This window comes from Podarcis tiliguerta, assembly GCF_965153285.1.
Source record: "Podarcis tiliguerta genome assembly, chromosome: 14".
Taxonomy (NCBI): Eukaryota; Metazoa; Chordata; class Lepidosauria; order Squamata; family Lacertidae; genus Podarcis; species Podarcis tiliguerta.
This window is the reverse complement of record NC_139547.1, coordinates 28,266,190-28,288,740: the sequence shown is the minus strand read 5'-3', so window position 1 is coordinate 28,288,740 and position 22,551 is coordinate 28,266,190. Positions and strand designations below refer to the sequence as shown.

General features: G+C 47.3%; 1 protein-coding gene across 1 annotated transcript in view; it reads left to right on the top strand.

Moving 5' to 3' along the window:
• Positions 1-22,551, top strand: part of RASGRF1 (Ras protein specific guanine nucleotide releasing factor 1) — a 59,826-nt gene that overhangs the window by 8,058 nt on the left and 29,217 nt on the right. Inside the window, exons 2-5 of the mRNA XM_083413239.1 lie at positions 4,038-4,144; positions 7,125-7,272; positions 16,339-16,431; positions 20,605-20,858. Coding sequence (XP_083269365.1) covers positions 4,038-4,144; positions 7,125-7,272; positions 16,339-16,431; positions 20,605-20,858 — 602 coding nt within the window. The remainder of the gene's footprint in view (positions 1-4,037; positions 4,145-7,124; positions 7,273-16,338; positions 16,432-20,604; positions 20,859-22,551) is intronic.

The window sequence follows — 22,551 nt, the reverse complement described above, 5'->3', positions numbered from 1 at the left end:
GAAGAGACAGGAGGGGTCATTCAAACTGTTCCCTTTCTGCTGTTGAGGAATTCAAAACTGTCTTTGCACTGTTGCATTTCTCACTTTGGCGGGGGATGGGTCATAGAGGAACCACTGTCCCTTGCAACTGAATAATGTGTCTAGTTATTGAGCAGAATTGCAATGGTAGGCAAGATTGCGCTGCCTCCCTCCCCGCTCTTGGGTACAGCCTCAGAGGCTGCTTTTCAGCTAGACACAGAAGCCGGTGGGGCAAAGAAGCAGTTCACACACTCCTGTCTACATTACATCAAGTGTGCTCCCACCATTTGCTTGGGAAGCAGGGTACACACAATGTGGGTCACAATCCACATTGTTACAAAAGTTAGGTGCCTCCCCATTCTCTGCTGAGCAGTAGCAAGATTATAGGGGGTTCCAGGCACTCACCCAGGTTCTGTGTTTCTTTGGAGAAAGGAAACACAGTGGAGACTGTTGTAGCTTTAAGAAATACGATTTATTCACATATTTACACCTTCTGTCTGCATGGGGGGAGCCCATCTCTTACAACATGGTCATTTCAAGAGGGGCTTGTTCCCCACAGCAGTGCAGCACTGGAGTCAAAGTCATCTTTCCCAGCCAGTCTTCAGCCAGCCTACCCAAGATGGATCCTGGTCTTTGTTCTCCCTTCTTCTTCCCAGTACACCTTTGCTAAAAACACTCCTACCCTGTAACCTCAAACATGCACCCTATCACCATGGCAATCTCAGGTGTGGCACTTGCTTGGAATTAAACTTAGCCTGTATTTTTCCATGGGCCTCCAATCTTTGCTTCAATACTCCAAATAACAAGAGTTGCCATGTGTCCTCTTTTTCTAGGACATGTCCTCTTTTTCAGGGGTAAAATTTCTGCCCAGGTGGTGTTTTTTTAATTTGCAAAAATGTCTCTGGCTATACTTTCTGGATGAGACATTGACATAACCGGTGGTTGAAGACTTGCTTTCCTTTTCTCTTCTCCTGCCCCCAACATATATATCACAGTTTGTAAAGCCTACATATAGTAGGGGTATTTAAAATGAGAGCCATTATAGCGTCCTCTTTTTTCCTCTTCAAAATATGACAACTTTAAAATAATCAAAATCCTACTATTTATTAATTTCTAGGGTCTAGGGGGGTCCCCCCAATCTATAACAATAGCTATCCTGTTGTTTCTTACAAAATGCTGTGTTTTGATGCATTTCCCCCACAACCAGCTTCAATCCGAATTGAGAAGAAGAGTGATCTAGCTGTGTTTTTGTTTAAGCTCACATAAATGCTTTCATATTATCATGCGACTCTGATATCTTAGCACTCTCTCCTCATTGCTTTTTGCACATAGTGTAAAAAATAAAGAATACCGTATTTTTCGCTCTATAACACGCACCCGACCATAACACGCACGTAGTTTTTAGAGGAGGAAAATCCGTAGGCATGCCACCCGAAGGCATTCCCTCCATAACACGCACAGACATTTCCCCTTACTTTCTAGGAGGAAAAAAGTGAGTGTTATTGTGCAAAAAATACGGTAAATGGAGATAAGAAATGGCAGGGTGCATTAGACACCATTACAATGATCATTATATATGTTATTATTAATTTTATTCATGTACCAGTTTTATCTTCCAAGGATCTCAATGTGGTATGCATGGTTGCATTAGCAGCTGGGGTGCAAGCCTAGGCAGTGTGTATTTGAGGTCCTGGGATACCCAGATGATAATACCACACACACACACACACCAGTCTCACTGATGTGATCCAAAGGAAAGCAATATGTTTGGCACCAGCTTGGCTGCCGGAATTCCCAGAAGGAGGCATACAAGGCACCATCCAACTGACCCAGGAACTCTACTCTGGATTTGTGGAGGGTTTACTCCTTAGACTTGTCTTCTCCCGAGGAAATTCCACATGGCGGCAGAGGTTTAGGATCAGAATATTCCTTTTTCTAGGTGGGCTACCTTCCCAGGTTGATGAGCCTCAACTGCCCCTCACTTCCCTCTACAGCATGTGCAAAAACCGCCTTCTTGACCGATGGACCACATATTGGTCTCATCCGCTCAATCCACCAGAGCCTGTCTTTGCACATAACTCACTGAGGGTTTGAGACCCATACCCTCACCTGATTTAGCCGGCCAGTCAAAGCCATTCCCTGGGTGTGGTTGCTGTCACATGCTGGCAGCTTTTAGGAGCCACAGGAGAGAGCTGGCTGGATTGTAATTAACCATATACAGTGGTACCTCGGGTTAAGTACTTAATTCGTTCCGGAGGTCTGCTCTTAACCTGAAACTGTTCTTAACCTGAAGCACCACTTCAGCTAATGGGGCCTCCCGCTGCTGCCGCGTCGCCGGAGCACGATTTCTGTTCTCATCCTGAAGCAAAGTTCTTATCCCAAGGTACTATTTTTGGGTTAGCGGAGTCTGTAACCTGAAGCGTCTGTAACCTGAAGCGTATGTAACCCGAGGTACCACTGTATAGGAAAGAGTTGCCTCTGTTGCTGTGACCCTTTTTTGCCACCTTTGCCCTACCCACCTCCCGCATGTGGACACAGAAGGTTGTCCAAAAGAGGACGTGTCCCTTGGCTAGAGTAAGAGAGGAGCAAAGGAATCTGCTTCATACTGTGTCAGTCTGCTGGTCCATTTAGTGCAGTGTTCCCTACACTGACTGGCAGCAATGTCCCTCCAGGTTTCCAGATAGAGTCTTTCCCAGCCCTTCCTGGGGATGCCACTGGGGATTGAACCTGGGACCTTCTGCATGCCAAGCAGCTGCTCTGCCACTGAGCTACCGCCGCCCTTTCCCTCTCTAGAGCTTTTGCTTTAGTCTGTGCTTGGAGGCCAGCAGTTTTGTGGGGCCATGTGGTTGGATTTTGGATTCCAGGACGTCCTGGCAAGAGCGGAAGCCAGAGGCAGAACGGACGGCGCTCAGCATTTCCTTATTTATTTTCCAACTTACTCGGTTCTGTCTCTGGCCTTAGAGAACATCCCTTGTTTCCTAGGAGACTGCAGGGAAGGAGAGTAGATGAACTGCGAAAACTCTTTTGCGGTGCTCGAAGCCGCCCTGATGAAAATTAACACAAATACAGTAAATGCCAAGGGAGGCTAAAAATAGCCTCTGTGCCAAGCCCCATTCTGCTCCTGTCCATGTCAGCTTGGCATCTGAAATGCAGCAAAGTCTGCGGGGGGGGGGGGGAGCTTCCAGGGCTGGTGGGTGGCCTGGATTCTAAGGGGCTGTTCTGGGGCAGGTGCCTTCCATGGGCATGTGTCCATCATGGCCCTTGCTTTCTCTCTCACAAATGCTGGTCCATGGTCTTGCTGCAAAGGTTCAGCACTGGCACCTCTTAGAGACAGGAAGGTGTGGGGAAGGGATAGAAAGTAGCTGCCCCAAACCATTTGCTCATCATAGTGCCTCTGGAGGGGAAATCTGGGTGAGTTCCCATGTCCCAAATGGCAGGGCCAGCATCTGCTGTCCCCACTACTGCCGCCCCCTTCCCCACAGCCAGCCCATGCAAGCCAGACCACAAAAAGCAGCCAGGTGCACTGCAGAAAATCAGCCAGGAAGGAAGAGACATTGAATCATAGGGTTGGAAGGGATCTGAAGGGTCATCTAGATCAGCCCCCTGCAATGGCATTACTGTAGTTTGGAAGTGGCTGGCGGTCTCTCCTGGGGCCCTCTGGCCTCTTCCCTTGGCAAAGCGAGGAGGGAGTGGCTGCAGCCTTCTTTCTCCTCTCCTTCAGGCAGACTACCTACCAGCCGAAGGTGATTAATAAATTGATGGTAACAACAACAACAACAACAGGCCCAATAATGCTGCAAAGCCGTATCTAATCTGTCATGGCTTTCATGCTTTTGCCTGCTAGAAAATGCTTTCCATGGACTTTCCCCATAATAAATTTGCAACCTTTTGAGTTATTCCTTCACTTTCTGTGTCTTCTGTGCAACAACGCCAGGATGAGTTAGTGATATTTGGCAACCTTGCAGTGGAATGCAGCTGGCTGCCTTTAGGAGTAATAGCTCTTCTCTTTGTTTTTGTAGCATTATTTCACCGTTAACTTCAACCATGAAAACCAGAAAACCCTGGAGCTGAGGACAGAAGATGCTAAAGACTGTGATGAATGGGTAGCAGCCATTAGCCATGCCAGGTAAGTCCTCCTCCTTTTCTCAGTGGCTCCGTGGAACATGAATCCTGCTGGGGCAAGGTGTCTTGGGCTGGAGGGCTGGGCTGGCATGTGTCAGGTGAGGTGCAAGAGGCCACTGACCATGTTAATCCTGCTGGGGGAGAGAGAGTGGGAGAGGGAGCTATTAGACGCCTTATTTCTGGTCACCCTTGCTGAGCAATGGCTCATAAGTAGTAGTAGTAGTACTGTAGTATTATTAGTATTAGTAGTAGTAGTAGTAGTAGTAGTAATAATATAATATATTTACCGGTATTTCCCCAGCCACTCTGGGTGGCTCCCAACATAATATTAAAAACACGATAAAACATAATAATACGGTAATTTATTATGATAGCATTGAAGAAACCATATAAGAGGGAATCAGCCTCTCTGGGCTGCTTACAGAGAAAAAGTTGACAATGAGCAATGCTTGGGCTGACTCTGGAATTCTAAAGAAGCACAGGATTTTGCTCCATGCCTAGAATTCAGCATCCTAACAACCTCAGAATTTGTTGTTGGGTTTTTGGTTTGAGTTTTGCGTTCCACATCTCATGGCTGCAAACAGGGCTGGCCCAAGACATTTTGCTGCTTGAGGCAAAACCCCTCTGCTGCTACGTGAGGCGACTGGAGGCAGCCCAGGGAAGCCCCAGCACACTGAATGTGGGGGAGAGAAAAAAAGGAGGCAAGAGGGGAGCAGGCAGTGGCTGCAGGCAACAAGCACAGGAGGCAGCAAGCAGCACAGTCCTTGGGCTCCAGATCAGCCGCCCCTAACAGCTGTGCCCAGCCTGCCTCCCAAGGACAAGGCCTTGTCAAAGCCCTGGTTGCAAAGATAAGCATCAGTGTGTGTAGTCAGTGCCAGGTAGGAGCAGGAAGTGGGGGGGCAGGGGGGCATCTGGAGAAGGCTCGGGGTGTTAAGTGTCCTTGCTCTCCTTCCCAGTTGCCCATAGAACTGCTAGAAACAGCCGCAAAGAAGCAGGTGTGCCGTGCAGAATGGGAACACCTACACTTCCAGGCATCAGTTTGCTTTGTCTGGGGTGGAAGGTGGGATTCCTTTTTGTAGCAGAGAGGATGCTTTGTGGCCTTGCTGACAGAAGGCTGAGGGAGGGTGTCCCCCCCCCCCCACTCTCTGGCCTTCTCAAAATGTGCTGGGCAGCAGCTGGGCAGACTTAGGAGTTGGAGAGGATGTTGCATCAGATATTTTTCTCTCTACTCTTAATGCTGCCTCTGCACCTGGGAAGCTGCCAGTTGCCACAGCCAGAGATAAGAATTCATCCTTGACATTTGCGTCTTAATTCCATTCCCTTTCTTTTAACATTCAATTCATTTTCCTGGAAAGGCTGCTTTTAACCAAGCAGGGAAACAAAGAGGCGACTCCCCCACCCAACTCACATGTGAAATATTGTGGGCCAGATCCTTCCACGAATATTTGAATTCATAGAACTCGTTGAATGGGATTAAATGGCAGTACAGCCCTCGACATCTTTACTCAGAAATAAACCATGCTGAGTTCAATGCGACTTTACCTGTGTGATTGCACCCTGTGTTTCCCAACCAAAGTCACTGCCAGCTTGGAAGGAGCGTGGCCATTCCTAATCGCCTGCAGTCCAAACCCATATATAGGTCTGCTCAGAGGTAAGGTACACTGACTTCAATGGGACTTATCCCCGGGTTAGTAGATATAGGATAGCAGCCTTACCTATCCTTTAGTACCAGGTTCAGTGTGTCAGGTCAGTCCCACTGAAGCCAGTAAACCAAGCCTGGTATAGCAGGACATGAATCTGCCTCCTTGATGGGAATGAAAAGGTCTTTGAGGTCCTCAGGGTTTCATCTTCATAATGGTTGCCAGAGATTTTGCAGAATCTCTCGCTGATCCTTGTGGGCTCATAGAGTTGATCCATGTGACCCAAAGCTGGCACATAGCACATAGAAAATGGAGAGAGCATCACAGCTGGTCACACAGTGGAAGAAGCCACTGTCCAATTGCTCCAGCATGTAGCCAGATCAATTATGATCCCTGTCTTCTGCTAAAAATTGATGTGGCTGCAAGGCAGATCAAGCAGCAAACATGCCTGGCGTCTGTGGCCAGCAGGAGCATAGTTTGAGTTTGGCATGCGCTCAGGGCCTCTTTTGGGGTCATGTGGGTTGGCCTCTATATGTGGCCCACTGGGGAACAGTGGCAGAGTGCAAGTTTGGGAATTGGACATGGAATCTTGATCTTCAGATAATCACTTCTTCGCTGTTATTACTCACAGGCTGAATATGGGAAGCCAGCCTTCCCCAGTCTCCTGGTCCTGATGTTTTGAACCAGAACACCCATCAGCCTCAGCTCTTGCAGCTGCTGTGGCTGAGGCTGATGGGAGTCAGTAGTGCTGGCTTGGCCCACGACTGTAGGTGCCCGGGCCGTGAGTGCCATGCAGCATGCATGATATTCGCACTGAAATTTGTGGGTGCTCTGTCACCCAGAGCCCCAGGGAGTTGGCACCTATGATGGGAGATGTAGTCCAAGATTTATGGAGGGCACTAAGTTGGGAAACGGCTGTTCTAAAATGTTTGGAGAAAAATAATGGCTGGAGCTTTATGGGAATGATCAAGCAGAATGATCAAATTCAAGCCAAGCAGTGGCAGGGAAAGTTCATGCTCTAAACTGTAGCAGCAGATTCGTGCCATTCTCTTTCCCCCATGATGAATGCAGTTATCACTTGATGGCTTGTTGAGTTGGCGCTCTCTCTCTCTCTCCCCCAATTGTGTTGGCAGCAGACACGGCTTGAGGAAGCCACCATGAGTAGCAAGATCCGCCCCAATGACAGCATTTAGGGCAGCAAGTGGACCTGATCCCCCAGGTTTTCCATTGTTGTTGGAGGTCATGAGTGCCCAGCCTGGTGGGTGGGTGGGTGTGAGATGCAGAGCAGGCAGGAAAAGCAACGGAAGGGGAGGAAATGTCTTAACAACTCTGTCTATATAACAGTTATAGGACTCTTGCTACAGAGCATGAAGCTTTAATGCAGAAGTACCTCCATTTACTTCAGATTGTGGAAACGGAGAAAACAGTTGCCAAGCAACTCAGGCAACAAATTGAAGATGGAGAAATAGAGACTGAACGCCTGAAATCTGAGGTAAAAACATGCTGATTATGCGAAGGGCAAAGGAGCCTGTGTGGTTGGTCCTTGTAGGTTGCATTCAGACATGCATCATGCCAGGAAAAATGTACCCCCTTCCTCTCAGCAGGAGTTTTTTTTGCCAGCAATGGGAAGGACCCTATTTGCATTTCCTGCCCTTTGGGGTATTTGATGGCACACAATGGGCTGTTTTTGCTGCTCTCTGACTTCCAATTTGCTTTTAGGCGAACTGTATACTTTGCCTATTTTGATTTTACTATGTTTATGGACTGTTTGCATTTGTGTAGTAGTATTTATTTAGTTAGTTATTAAAAAAATGTATCTATATCGCTTTTTACAAAAAATAATAATAATATGAAAGCGGTTCACAACAGCAAAAATAAGATAAAACCATACCATAAAAACATAAAAGGTTAAAAGCAAAGAAGGTTAAAACAAAGATCAGTAACCCATTTTGCAGGACTCTTAATTGCCTGAATAGGCCTGGTGTAATTGAAAATTTTCAGCAGGCATTTAAAGTTTGGCACAGAAGGTGCCTGCTGGAATCTACACAGAGTCTGACAGGACTGGGCCAATGACTTGGTTTCCATTGCTGTCAAATGAGCATCACCAACTCTGGGAATGAATAATGACACTCCTGCAAATGATCTCGTGACCGAGCTGGAATAGAAATATTCAGATGATGCCTAAGGTACCCTGGACCTAAGTTGTTCAGGGTTTTTTTTAATGAATACAAGAATGTGGATTCATTGTTGCTATTTCTTTGGTTTAAAACTTTATCTAGTTTATTTTTTAAAATATTTCTGTAAGTCACTTTGGGCTGTTTTGAGAGAGGTGAATTGTTAAGCAATTTAATAAATAACCGCAACCGTAATGCAAAGGAAAGCCATCAGAAAGGTGGCATGTTCTAGAGGTGAAGAGCATCACAGGTGAAAATGCCATGGTAACCAGATTCATACATGCACAGGCAGGGACTGAACCTGTGTCCTGCTTCTGCATGGAAAAACCTGTGTCTGAATGGTGTTTTGAAAACCAAGACTCTGGGCTGAAGTGTTTACCCTTTGACAAGAGACTACTTGAAGTTCCACCAGTTACTTAGTGCTGGCTGTGCAGGAGACATTAATACCTTAAGCACAGCAATATTCATCTGGAAGGGGGTTGAGTAGGATACTGTTGGTTGGGCAAGTTATGGTGTTCAGTGGATTTTAGAAGGGATGCCTGGAAGACCCCTAATCTGAAAACTTGGTTTCTTCCAGCAGTAGCAGACCTTGCCATGGACATGAATGTTATGGGTCAAAGCTGTTCATTGTATAGTTTTAAAAAATCGAGCAACAACCCAAGAACTATCAATATGTTGGTGCATAATTAGTCTGCCTCTGAGCTTAAAGTCTTAGTGTTGTACTTTCTGCTGTTCCCCTCAACAACACCCCACTACCCTTTGAAGCGCAGATCAAATGACATTTTCCTTTAATGTGCAAATTTTGCTTACTGGATTTTGAAAGGGAAAAGCAGCTCTTTCTGCTGTGTAAAAGATTTATCAGCAGACCAGCCAGGAACTCTCCCTGCTTGCAGAAGAGTCATTTCAGCTATTAGCATGGCTAATATCAGAAGTGAGTCCATTTTGTTCTGAATATGATCTGTTTGATAATGCCTAATTATGAATAAATTGCACGCTGCGTTAAAGTCAGTGGTTTGGTTGGTAGGTTTATGGGGACAAGATTTTCACTGAAAGGACAAGGTCCACCATTTGTGATTATTTATTATTGTTTATTTGTTGCTTTTTCTTTTCTTTTCTGTTTCCTCAAAAGTGAAATTCAAACTGACTTGCAAAAATGAACATTAGAAATAAGGATAAAGCAACTTAAAATACACAAGTAATGTAGATACAAGAGCAGATCCTTTCCCAACCCATGAAAAGATAAGCAGAAAATTAAGATCCTAAGACTTTGGGGGACTAAAAACACAGTGATAGCACCCGGCATGGCTCCCTGGGGAAAGCATACCACAAGCAGGGAGCCACCACTGAAAAGGCCTGGCCTTGTGTTGCTGCCCTCTTCCCCTTCCTTGGAGCGGCCACATGGAGAAGGGTCTCATGTGGGGAATTCAGAGTCTGGGTTGGTGCATATGGGAAGAGGTGGTCTTTGAAGTATGGGGGTCTTGAGCTACATAAGGCTTTATTGGTCAAAATCAGCACTTTGAATTGGGCCCAGAAACTAATTGGTAGCCAGTGCAGTCAGGCCAGGTTTGGTGTAATGTGCTCAGAACCTCTTGCACCAGTGAGCAACCTGGCCGTGGAATTCAGCATCAGCCACAGTTTCCCAACCATTTTCAATGGCAGCCCCACATATAAAGCATTGCAGTAATCTAGCTGAGCAATTGCCAGAGCATTGAAAACAGGAGTGTCTCCACCTCCATCATTGAGCCTGGACACGGAAGTCCAGCTCCGAGGGCCCCCTGGCAGTGCCCTCACTGAGAGAAGTGAAGTTACGGGGAACGAGGCAGAGGGCCTTCTTGGTAGTGGCACCCACCCTGTGGATCACCCTCCTGTCAAATGTCAAGGAAATAAAAAACTATTTTACTTGGGAGACATCTGAAGGCAGCCCTATATTGGGAAGTTTTTAATGTTTGATGTTTTATTATGTTTAGGAAGCTATCCAGAGTGGCTTGGGCAACCCAGAGCAGGGTACAAATGAAAAAATATTATTATTAATAACAGAAGTTAGGCTATCCCTCTCTAGACAGGGGTGTAGCTGGGCCACCAGCCAAAACTGACAGAGGGCACTTTGTGCCACTTGAAGTCACTTGAGCCTTAAGTGACAGTAATGAATCCACAAGGCTACACACCTGCTCCTTCAGAGCAGAACAGACCAAATCCCACCCTTCCTCTCAGCTACTTAGAATAATAGAATTGTAGAGTTGGAAAGGACCCCAAGGGTCATTTAGTCCAACCCCTGTGATGCAGGAATCACAGCTAAAGAATCCCTGACAGGTGGCTATCCAACCACTGTATAGAAACCTCCCGCGAAGAAGAGGACTTGCCACAGGGCCACAGTTTGAAGGACATGCTGGGGGGGGGGGGAGAGACCATGTTGGGCTCAGGGGTGCGCCAGATGTGCACATTCTCTGAGCCCAGTTCTTCCCCTATGAACACCTGCATTTTGCTTGCACTCCTTCTCCCCCATTCAGATGAATGGGACTGAGTGCTGAGCCTTTTATGTCTTCTGTGTTCCTGCGCATGAATTATAATAGTTTGATAATGGAACAAAGACTCTCTCTCCCAAGGCATGCACACTGTACATTTGAAACACATCACACCCCAAAGAATCATGGGAACTGTAGTCTGCTCAGGGTGCTGAGCTCTGTGAGGTGTAAACTAGAGTTCCCAGGATTCTTTGTGGGAAGGCACCTGCCTTTAGGTGTGTGTTTCTATGCTGCCTGAAGAGTGGGACAGAGAGGGGTTGCATTGCCAGGCAGAAGTCTCCCAGGAGGTACTTAATGGACACCCCACCCCCTTTTAGGCCTAGGAAGAGGTCCCTACTTTTCTCTAGCCCCTCAACTCCACCACAACCCTCATCTCTGGGAGCGGAGTGGGGGCGGCCTTTTAAAAATAAGCTAGCCTCCTGCATAACTCAGGATCCTCACACCCACCTGCCCCCTTTCCCTGTTTTGCTGCCCAGAGCACCCATATGCGGCATGCGGCATGACACTTAAAAAGAGGGGGTGTGATGTTTAAAAATACCAGGGCTCTAATGGAGGCTGCTCTGTATCTCGTTGCTAGGGGCAACCTCAGGATGTTAAACTGAATGGCATCAGCTTCTAAGGGACAATGCTTTCGTGCATCTCTGATTTGTTGTTGTTGTGATGTCACTTCCCCAGAGCCAATCTTGCTTCTACGCCTCCCAGTTCATTTGCATGCTTGAATTTGATTTGTTTAGGAGTTTTCTTTGCATGGAAATAGACATTTTACATCTCCGTCTTTCAGTTCATACAAGGAGTGTTTGCACCAAAACATTGTTCTGGTGAGCTGCCGGGGCATGACCTCAGCTAAGGGGCCGAGGGGTTGAAAAAGCAGCAGGGAGCATCCAAGACAAGGAGTCTCCCTTCTGACTTCAGTTGTACTTCATGTGCAACCTGAGTTTGTTTATGCATCCCATTTTTGAACATTTGCAAATGTGCAACCAGTTAACGGATGCAAGATAACAAAGCATGAGGCTTCTGGGTGCAACTGACTGATCATTCTGGCCCAGGAGATTGTCTGAGGTGTGCAATTCAAGCTGATTGACCTTTATGGATATTGGGAATATTTTCCTGGGAATCCAAACCAACCTCAGCCCTGACTCTGACATGCAGTATTATGACAGACCACATTGCAGACCTGTAGTAAGCTAGAAAGTAAAGGTAAAGGAACCCCTGACCATTAGGTCCAGTCGTGGCCGACTCTGGGGTTGCGGCGCTCATCTTGCTTTATTGACCAAGGGAGCCGGCGTACAGCTTCCAGGTCATGTGGCCAGCATGACTAAGCCACTTCTGGCGAACCAGAGCAGCACATGGAATTGCTGTTTACCTTCCTGCCGGAGCGGTAGCTATTTATCTACTTGCACTTTGAGGGGCTTTCGAACTGCTAGGTTGGCAGGAGCTGGTACTGAGTAACGGGAGCTCACCCCATTGTGGGGATTCGAACCACCGACCTTCTGATCGGCAAGCCCTAGGTTCTGTGGTTTAACCCACAGTGCCACCCATGAAGCTAGAAAGTAGATAGAGAAAAAAGATTTCTCTCACACACACAACTTTTGGACATCCAATGAAGCTGAGTGCTAGAAGATTTGGGACAGATCAAAGAAAGTATTGCCAGAAACCACAGGAGGGGAGAAGGCTCTTGGGCTTGGATCCTGCTTGTGGGTGTCCTACAAACACTTGGTTGTGCACTGTGAGAACAGGATGCTGGACTGGATTGTCCATTGAGATCCAACTGTTTTAGCTTTGGGTTGGCATTATCTGGGCCAACTTTTAAATGTTTCGTTCTAAATAAGAACTGAGTTAGAAAGGGCCAAAGATCAGGAAGCTCTTGGCTCTGCTGCTATCTTTTAGACTTTTTTGGAAGGTGGGATACTAATGCCCAATCTCAGCTGCATTAAAACCTTGGAGTTTTCCTGTGATTTTCAAGGCCATCCATTGATGCATTGAGAAACAGCTTCTCAATCTGAATCAGGAAATAACACCTTCTGACAACAGAATGGTCTACTTCTTGCTATCCACACCCCAAACCTTTAAAGCACTAGTATACCACTTTGATAGTTTGGAGGATACTGGAAACTGTGGTTTATTAAGGGTGCCTGGAATGGTCACCTTGTGAGGTCAGCACCAATAACAACCTACAATTCCCAGGATTATCCATGACTGGGTGTCAGATGCCTCTTCCTCCTGTCCTTTCCAAATGAATAACTCCATTCCATCTCCCCCCTTTTTTCCTTCCAGTGGCTCAACATTCCATGTTTTTGAGTTATTCTGTATCCTTCTCTCTCTTGGTTTTTCTCTCTAGAGATTTTCCAGAGCATTTGCAAATCTCAGGGTTACTCTGAGTCTGCCAATACCTTTCTCTTTTGCGTGGGTGGTGCGGTTTGGGCTACAGAAGCATGAACACAGAAAGACATTAATCAGATTAGGGGAAAAAATGATATTTATACACTAGGCTAATTAATTCAGAGTAAGTCACAATTTTACATCTACATCACCAACGCATGTGTTTTCCTTTACCTAACTGATGGTGATTCAGCTTCCAAGCAACACAATTCCAAATTTGCCTTCGGAAAGTAACCATCCTTTTAAAAAAACAAAAACATTTATATGAAATAATACTGAGAATGCTATCGGCTCCCTGCCCCAGTCCCCAAGAGACAGCCCTGAACAGGAGGGATTTTGCTGTGTCAACTGAAAGTACAAGGGCAGGAGGCCTGGCTACCTGGCACAGGTACTGCCATCTTCTCAGTCAAAAAGTGAAGAGCTGAGGCAGCAGGTCACAAGGCAGGTGGGGAAGGAGGCTGGTGGGTTGTTCCATGTCAAAGAGGCCCTGCCTCCTCTTAGGACCAAATCAAAGCCCTCATAGCAGGATGGGCAAGCCTGAAAACCAAGCAGGGGGCACGTTATTCTCCTCACAATAGCCCTACAAAGCAATATAGGTAGGCTGCAAAAGAGTGACTGGGAGGCACTTAGCCACTAATCTTCAACACCATCACAGAGACACAGGACCATCACTGTGCTGTCAACTCTCTTCCCCTCCAGGGCCAGTGTCCTCCCCGCTGGTCCCCATTTGTAGCTTAGAAAAAGTGGAGGCAGGGGCCTCCTTCCTTCCTTCCTTCCTTCCTTCCTTCCTTCCTTCCTTCCTTCCTTCCTTCCTTCCTTTCTTCTTTCCCTGCATTGCAAGGAGTTGGACTACAGTGTGAACTGGGTTCCTCCCAACTCTACAATTCTATTTATTCTTTCCTTCCAGGGTGGCTGTGCATCTTGCAAAAGGCATTGCTAGGGGGACTTGTGTCATCCACCCTCTGAGCTGGCCTGTGGCATTGGAAGCACATACTTCCACCCTGAGATCAAAGTTTTTAAAAGACGTTCTAAACACTTTAAAAGGGAGAGGAGGGCAGGGGAATTGGGGCCCAGTGGAAAAGATGGAATGGGGAGTTTGAGCCCCTGGAGCCAAACCTCGACAACGCCCCTGAAGCCAAGTCACCTTGTGGGGAATGCGTGAAGGTGTGTGTGTGTGTGTGTGCAGCCTGGAAAAGCAAAGGGAAGGTGCAACCATCCCATGGGCGTAGTCAGGATTTTTGTTAGGGAAGGCAGGACTGGGGGGGGGGGCAGAACTGACATGATTGGTCAGTTAGTTAAGAATTTCTATTGTTTTACTTGATCTGGGGGGGGGGCAGTTGCCCCCTGTGCCCCCTCCAGCTATACCCATGACTCAAAGGGATACAAGCAGCAGTAAGTGGAGGCGACCCCCTCTCCTCCTGCCCCCCCCCCGGGCTGCTCCACAAGGTAGAAATTGCATGAAGCAGTTTTTGGTGAAGCCTTAAAAGGCCTTTCCTGATGGTAAGAGCAGTTGACCGTGGGAAGGGGGCCTATTTGGAGGGGGGAGCAGGCATGTAAGCAGAGCAAGAGAGCCACTTTTGAGGAATGATGTCAGGAACGTCCCTTCCCAGAGCGACAGAAAGGGCTCCGAGGACCAAAGGGGGTGGCAGGCAGAAGGTGACAGAGGCTTGCTTTCTTCACATGCGGAGAGTGAGGCAAGCCCCGCTCATTCTGGAATGCAAGTCGTAAATTCCCAGGACAGCGAAAGGCCGGCAGTAGGGCAGCAGCTTCCAGACACGCTCTCAGGGCAGGAGGGGCAAACTGGACAGTCTGCTGATGAGTCTCCTCCTACTGGGAGGATGAGCAGAGTTCAGGCTTGGCATCAGGCCAACAGAAGGCGGAGCAGATGGTGTATATCCTGTTGGGAAAGAGCCCTCCCTCCAGTGGGCTCAACTCACCCATTGAGTGAGGAAGATTGAGCTGTGTGCTCGGACTGAACTACTGTGTAAGTACCAATACAGTGGTACCTCGGGTTACAAACGCTTCAGGTTACAAACGCTTCGGGTTACAAACTCCACTAACCCGGAAGTAGTTGATCCGGATTGAGAACTTTGCCCCAGGATGAGAACGGAAATCGCACACCAGTGGTGCAGTGGCAGCAGGCCCCATCAGTGAAAGCACGCCTCAGGTTAAGAACAGTTTTGGGTTAAGAATGGCCCTCCGGAATGAATTAAGTTTGTAACCCGAGGTACCACTGTAAATCTGAAAGTTATAAAACCACCAGCCTGCTGTCTCTTGGTGTGAGAGGGAGATTGTAAATCCTGTCAAATGGTGTCATGGCAGAGAGTCCTGCCTTGCAGAGCTTGCACAGGGTGGGGAGTTGAGCCAAGTGACCTCCATGATCTTGTCCAGCTCTAGGGTGAGTTTGTAAGTACTGTGAGGAGTGAGCAGTAGTCCCTTTATTATCTGCTACAGTTTTTAGAAGGCTGCCATGCAGTGGCTTACCAGAAGTCAGGGCATGTCGAGGTGAGGGGGCTACTGGAACTTGTATTAGGGGACTGCCCTTTGATCCCCCATACATTAACCTGAGTACTGGCCCTTGGGGATCTCATTCAAACCATTTCATTGAAGTGATATCTTGTACTGGACAAACTGATATAAGAGGATGTAAGCCAGGCATAGGCAAACTCGGCCTTTCAGATGTTTTGGGACTACAACTCCAATCATCCCTAGCTAACAGGACCAGTGGTCAGGGATGATGGGAATTGTAGTCCCAAAACACCTGGAGGGCCAAGTTTGCCTATGCTTGATGTAAGCTTTTGAGTTGCACAGGGCTCTTTATCAGAGATGTTTTGTGGAATTCACCCTATATTAACATCAAGTGGTTCGGTAAAAAAATCAAATACTTTGTGTGTGCCTCCTGCAATAATATGGAAGAAAATGTCAAAGGACTATATGAGTTTATCATTGCCTGCCAGGGAAAGGGCCTTTTCAGTGGTGTCCCTCCAGCTTATGGAATACTTTCTGAGAAGGCTCAACTGGTGCCTATGTTAGGCATTTCTTTTGACACCAGGTGAAGACTGTTTGCTCTTTTAAAATCCTATGCTTTTATTTCTTATAACTCTTTTTCCTTATTTTTTTTGCGGGGGGGCGTGTTTTACTGATTTTATGCTGTTGGGTGCTTTTACGCTGCTGTTTGTTAATTGTGCTGGCAATGCTTGTAAATATTGATTGTTTTTAGTACTGTTGCATTTGAATTTCATTGATTTTAATTCATGAGCCGCCCAGAGGACACAGTTGATTGGGTGGCATAGAAATACCCAAATCGAAATAAGTCTGTGATGGAAGCTCCCCCATGGAATTCCAGGGAGTTCCGCACATCTTGCTAGAAGTGCATCTCTCACTGGCTGGGCGCCTTCATCATGATGGGCCCCCTGAGGGAAGCTGGCTTGTTACCATCTCAGTCCTTTCACCTTTACTTCTCTGTTTACTGTCTGCTCCCAGATTGCAGCCTTACTCAAAGACAATGAGCGCATCCAGTCCAATCAGACCAATGCACCCAACGACGATGACAGTGACATCAAGAAGATCAAGAAGGTAGGCTCTGGTGTTTTAGAGAGCTTGGTCTCTGGTCCAGCCTTCCAGATGTTTTGGACCCCCATCAGCCTCAGCCAGCACAGGCTGGTGGAAGTTGGAGTCCAAAACATCTGTCATAATTGAAGAGCAAGAACCTTATTATAGCCAGTATGAAGTGGTAAAGTGTCCTCTCCTGTGCTTTGCAATGTCATTAACCTCCAGGAAGGAGAGCAAACTTTCTGGCTAGGCTGGTGCTTGTGGTTTGCAACACCTGGACGGTGCCAGAGAATGGGGAAGTCAATGTCTCTGTGTGCTGTTGTGTTCTGTGCTTCTCTGTGTGGTAGGAAGGTCCAGGTGATGTCTTTGTCACAGTGATATTGACATACAAATGTGAGGATATTCCTGAGGGATGGAAACAGGCACCCAGGAAGTCATTGTCTGGATCACAGCCACTGCAGGCCAGATACCCCCAGATCTCTCCACCAGCTCTTCCACAAAAAAATATTTGTGGGAGGAGAAAGAAAACTGCACAGCTCCTGGCTGGGAAGAAGGATCAGTTATTTCTTTTCAATCTGCATTGACTCCTAAATAGTTTGGGTCCCTGATCCTTAATGCCTCTGAGTGGTCCTGCGTCTCTTTGACATCTGCTGATAAGACCCTGCTCCACATTCCAGTAAAATGACTTTGAGTAAAATGACAGGGACTTTGAGGTTGTGGGACTTGGGAGGCCCACCTTCCCCCTGTGTGATCATATTTGGCTTTTCAGAGATCAATAAAGGCTCTTTTATTGAGTCCACTCTTCAGTCTGCACCGACTCCGCACCCAGAAATTAGTTTCTCTTTCTCCTTCTGCTTCTCTTTGTGTATTGTTTTGGCTGCTGTGTTTTTATCTTTATAATATTACTTTATTGTATTGAAAATGTGACTGAATGCTGCTTTGTGGACTTTGCGAAAAAATAAAAAATAATCATCCAGTGAATTTTGAAAATAAATAAACTCATCCTCTCCTCAGATCTCCTGGTTCACAAGATGCAGGGTGGCTAATCGCTGGACTACTCTTCTCCATCTATAAAAGGAGACTTCCCAGTGAACCATTTCAAGGGTGCTCATGGTGGGAGGGCCTCCACCTTGGACTCCTACAGATTCCCTGGGCTCTTATGCACACCGTTATTCCCCATAGACCAATGCGGATGACCTTTGCTATGGATTAGTTGAGGGAGATTGGCCAGGAAGCAGATACAAAATGTTTGTTTGCTTAAATTGATATTTTAATGCCACTTTTGGCTCTGCGAATAGTCCCTAAAGCAGCTTGCAGAAAAAGACAAGTAAAAGCAATAAAATCAAACAAGGAAAATAAAACACTGACTTGTTATATGTCTAGACAACATTGCTCACTAAAACAGAGCAGCAAAAGGACTCAGTTTACTGGGCCAGATAACAGTAGTGCTGGCCACAAAAGGACCACATAGGAACACAGGAAGCTGCCTTATACCAAATCAGAACCATTGGTCCATTTTGATCAATATTGGCTACACTGACTGGCAGCGGCTCCCCAGGATTTCAGGTAGGAGTTTCTTCCTAGAGATGCCCGTGGGGATTGAACCTGGAACCTTCTGCTTGCAAGGCAGATGCTATACCACTGAGCTATGGCCCTTTGCCTTTTCACTATTCTTTTAGAGGTGGAGAAGAAGGGACCTTCCCAAGGGAGAGGATATTGGAGCCAAGAAGGCCCCACAGGTGTGCCAAGGCACTTTTGCCCACAGCACTGTCAGGCTGTGAACCTGAACTTTCGGAGGGAGGGAAGGGGTGCTGCTCTATCCAGAGCAAGCTGACTGTCCATTCCTGGGTTAGGCTTCAACTGCCCCTAACATTTGCCTTGTCTGTAGGGAAAAGGTTGCAGTCCAACACAACCTCCAGATTCCAAGTGCCTCCTTGTCTTATGATGGAAAAGAGGACGGGTTGGGTGGGTGGGTGGAGATCTGGGTGGATGTCATCTACATACTGATGGTGATCCTGCTCTCCAGCTCCCCAGACGATCTCTTCCAGCAGTTTCAGGTTGATATTAAAGCAACACGGGGGGCTGGGTGGGAGATGGTGGGAGATGAATTCCTACAGAAGGAACCCTGGCTGCTTATATCTGGCAGGCTCTGGTGTTTCCTGGATTCTCGCTAAAGAATCTCCAGGCTTCAGTTTGTTTCTTCATCCTTGCCCTTTCCTTGCAGTTGGAGGTTCACCCACACAGAAACCTCCCTCGCCTCTCAGATGGAAATCTTGCATTGATTTACGTCGTAGGACCTGGAGCGTTTCATGCTGCCTGTCACCCAGGAGATTCCAAGCAGGGGAGCGGGGGAACCACCCTGCCATTTCTTCATTGAGCTTAGGAAACACAAAGGCGTCACTTGGAGCTCATTAAGAGGCGGGAGTTTCTGGGCTGCTTCAGGGCCCCCTATACCTGCCCACACTGTTGGTGAGACCTAGTGCAGACTGCCACCTCTCCATGATGTGTGGGGCGGTATCTGGGAGTGGGGAGCAAATAGGTCCCCTCTTATAAGCCCAGGTGAAGGCTACAGCAGCCAACCCAATCCTGGAAACTTTTGGTACCCAGATGAAAGACTTGATGAGGATGAGACTATGACTCCTTTCTCATGAGAGAACCCCTGGTACTGGGAGAACTCCTGGTACTGAATTGGGGCCCTCTCAACAGGGTGGGCACACCTTTGAAACCATCTTTGGGCTCAGAGGATGAGTTCCCTGTGCCAAAGGTCTGTATTCTCAGCCTTGCAGAAATCAAATATGGCAAAACCCGGTAGGGGACCAAGGTGGAACAAGCCACATTACAGACCTTGTCCGCCTATAGAAGACTTCCATTGGGTTTAGCTCCCTGTTGGGGGGCAGCAGTACTTCTGAATGCCCGTTGCTGGAAACCATAAGAGAGAAGAGTGCTCTTGTGCTCCAATCCGACTTGCAGGTTTTCCATTGGGGCATCTGGTTGGCTGCTGTGAGAATAGGATGCTGGACTAGATGGGCCAGGCTCTCCTTATGGTCTGACTAAGTAGGGGATCCTCAACTAGCAATGCTCATTTGGAGCTGTCCGAGGTCCTGATTTTATCTGCCTTCTGTGATAGAGCTTCTGACCAATCTTCACTGGCTTGAGCTGATTTTTCAGGCTATGACTTGCATTCGGCTATTTTGGCCAGCCTCTGCCTACCTTGCCTTGACTTCACCAGATACCATCTCCTTCCCCTGTGTGCCTCAAGTGCCCACAGAACAGAATACCAGGCCAATGTGGCCTGCAGTTCAGGGAAGGGCATATACAACCTGCTTTGCATGCAGAAAATCCCAGGTTCAATCCTCAGTGGCCACTCTAGTTAAAAGGCCCAGGTAGTTAGGGATGGGAAGCCCTGTTGGACTCTCCAGAGAGCCACTGCCAGTGAGAGTCAACAATACTGGACTTGAAAGGCGTATTAATGTGTTGTAATTGGTGTTTCAATCTGCTCTTATTTATGTATTGCGTTATCTGTAGCAAATGTTTCTGTGTATATACCCTTTGGTGCCAGTGTGTGACGGTGCTTAGAGACATATCAAAGCCTTTCCTGAGAGTGGGATTGGCATGCTAGGTACAAGTGCAAACATAGAGTATATATACAATATTTACACTTCCAAAATCCAAGGCCCTGGGGGCAATCTGCCTGAGCTTTATGCACCGATCCAGAAGTGTTTCTGTTTCCACCAAGATTTATATAGGGTCTGGTTGTGGGTTTCCCAGCAGAGAAGGGAAGTGACCTCATGCATGCTCAGAGGCACTCTTTTGTTTCATAGGAACCCCCAGCCACTGGAACACATTCTGAATCCAAAATAGATTAATGCCCTGCAATTCTGTGTTTTAATAGGTGCCTGTGTGCACATAGATATTAAATACACCATATAATAATAAACAGAGGAGCAGCCAGTGAAGGGCACTATCTAATCTCAGGGAAATAATTGAAGCTTTATAAATACAGAAGGGACCGATAGATCTGTTCCAGCCCCTACAAAATGAGACTGATGAATCTCTTTGCAGAGCTGGGATGGGTGTGATGAAATCTTGCTGGGATCTTCCTTGCGCCAATTTGAAAGCTCCATGCCGAATGGTCACCTAGTACTTCCCCCTGTTGCTTTGTGTGATCACCTTATGAAACTTCTTGTCTTTTATCAGGTCCAGAGCTTTTTACGAGGCTGGTTGTGCAGGAGGAAATGGAAGACCATCATCCAAGACTACATCCGCTCACCTCATGCGGACAGCATGCGGAAGAGGAACCAGGTGGTCTTCAGCATGCTGGAAGCTGAGGCAGAGTATGTTCAGCAGCTGCACATCCTGGTCAACAACTTCCTGCGCCCACTGAGGATGGCTGCCAGCTCCAAGAAGCCCCCTATCACCCACGACGATGTCAGCAGCATCTTCTTGAATAGGTGAGTAGGGGCCACTTCTGGCTATATCTGGCTCAAGGAAAGCAACTTGGTATTCCAGGGTTTAAAACAACAACAACAGAAGCTAATAGCCCCACAGTTATTTGTTTTGCTTGGGTGTGTTAGATTTATACCCTGCCTTTCAACTTTTCAAAAAGTCTGCTTGGTGGCTTATAACCAGATTTAGTGTGTTTTATTTTACTTTTGCAAGCGTAACAAAAAAGGGCTTTGGGGAGCCTGTTGCTAAAAACTCTAGGACAACAAAAACGGTTTCTTATTTAAGACCTGGAAACCAGCCAGTGAGAGGCTGTTGAACCATGAAATGCAGGAAGCTGAATTAATTCTTTGTGTCTGACTTCACCACAGAAAATGTAGAGGAGATTCTTCTAGCAGAACTGATCCCCCCCACCCCCCACCGGTCAGGGAGGGAGCCTGAAAAATTGAGTCAAGTAGAGGTGACAGGATGAAGTTCTGGGTCTTGCCAGCAAATTAGCAAGTAACAAATCACCAGGGTGATCTAGTAGACATAATATGCTTGGACACATGAAAGGCTTTAAAAAATGGCAGGAGCAGAGAATGTGTCTCTGGTCCTCAAGAATTTTCCAGACTACAAGTCTCATCATCATCATCTTTGTCCATTGGCCATGCGGGCTTCTGGGACTGCTTGAATTTGGAGTCTAACAACATTTGGAGGACCGCAGATGTAAAAAATAAATAAAATGCATTTATTTATCCATTTATATCCCACCTTTCTTCCAAAGAGCTCAAGGTGGCATACATGGCTCTCTTCCTCCCCATTTTGTCCCCACAACAACCTTGTGAGGTAGGTTAGGCGGGCTGAGTGCAGATTCGAAGCCTAGACTCCCAGGTCCTAGTCCAACCCTCTAACCACTACGCCATTCCTGGCTCTCATGTTTCCCCCCCACCCCATGTCATAAGTTATGCAAGCACTGGACAGTGTGTGTAGGCAAGTGGGCAGACTTGCCAGCCCCACAGTCAGGCAAAGGGGATGTCCCAAGTGCAGAATCCTTCGCCACCTTCCAGCAGTGACTTGCAAGGAACCTGCCAGGCAGCCAAGTTGTTCATGCAGCAACTGCCGCATTTCTGGCTGAATGCAGCCCCCTCTAAAGGTGCATCTGAGAGAAAGTGCAGGTGTGTCAGTCAGGATTTGGGTGTGTGCATAGGCATGCTCTCTCTAACACACACACACACACACACACACACCTTTCTAAAAATACTCCCTACAGGGTGGGCTTTGTTTCCACAGAAAGGAGGGCATAGGCCAAATTAGCTTCCAGCTCTGGTGAATTAGAACAAATGGAGCCCTGGGCTAAATTCTGCCAGGACTGAGCTCTCGCTGCACCCCAAATCCAGGCACCAGCAGCTCCTGTTTTTGCTCGCAGCTGAAATCGCCTGGCCTGTTGCTCAGCGCTCCCCCTCCCAGACTGTTTCTGTTGTTATAGCTACTGGTGCATTAGATCATTCCTAGCAGGGGTAGATGCCAAGCCTGGCATTCAGCAGTAGGCAGGCTTCACAAGCTCCTTACCATCCTATTAGACACTAATGGAGCCTTCAGATAGGCATAGCAAGGGGCTGTGCAAATGCACCGCCAGGGGCCTCCTCCAGTGCTGGAACTGGGATGGCCAGATCCTGCCCTGCAGTAGCCCATGAGGAAGGAACCAGGGAAGGGATTCTG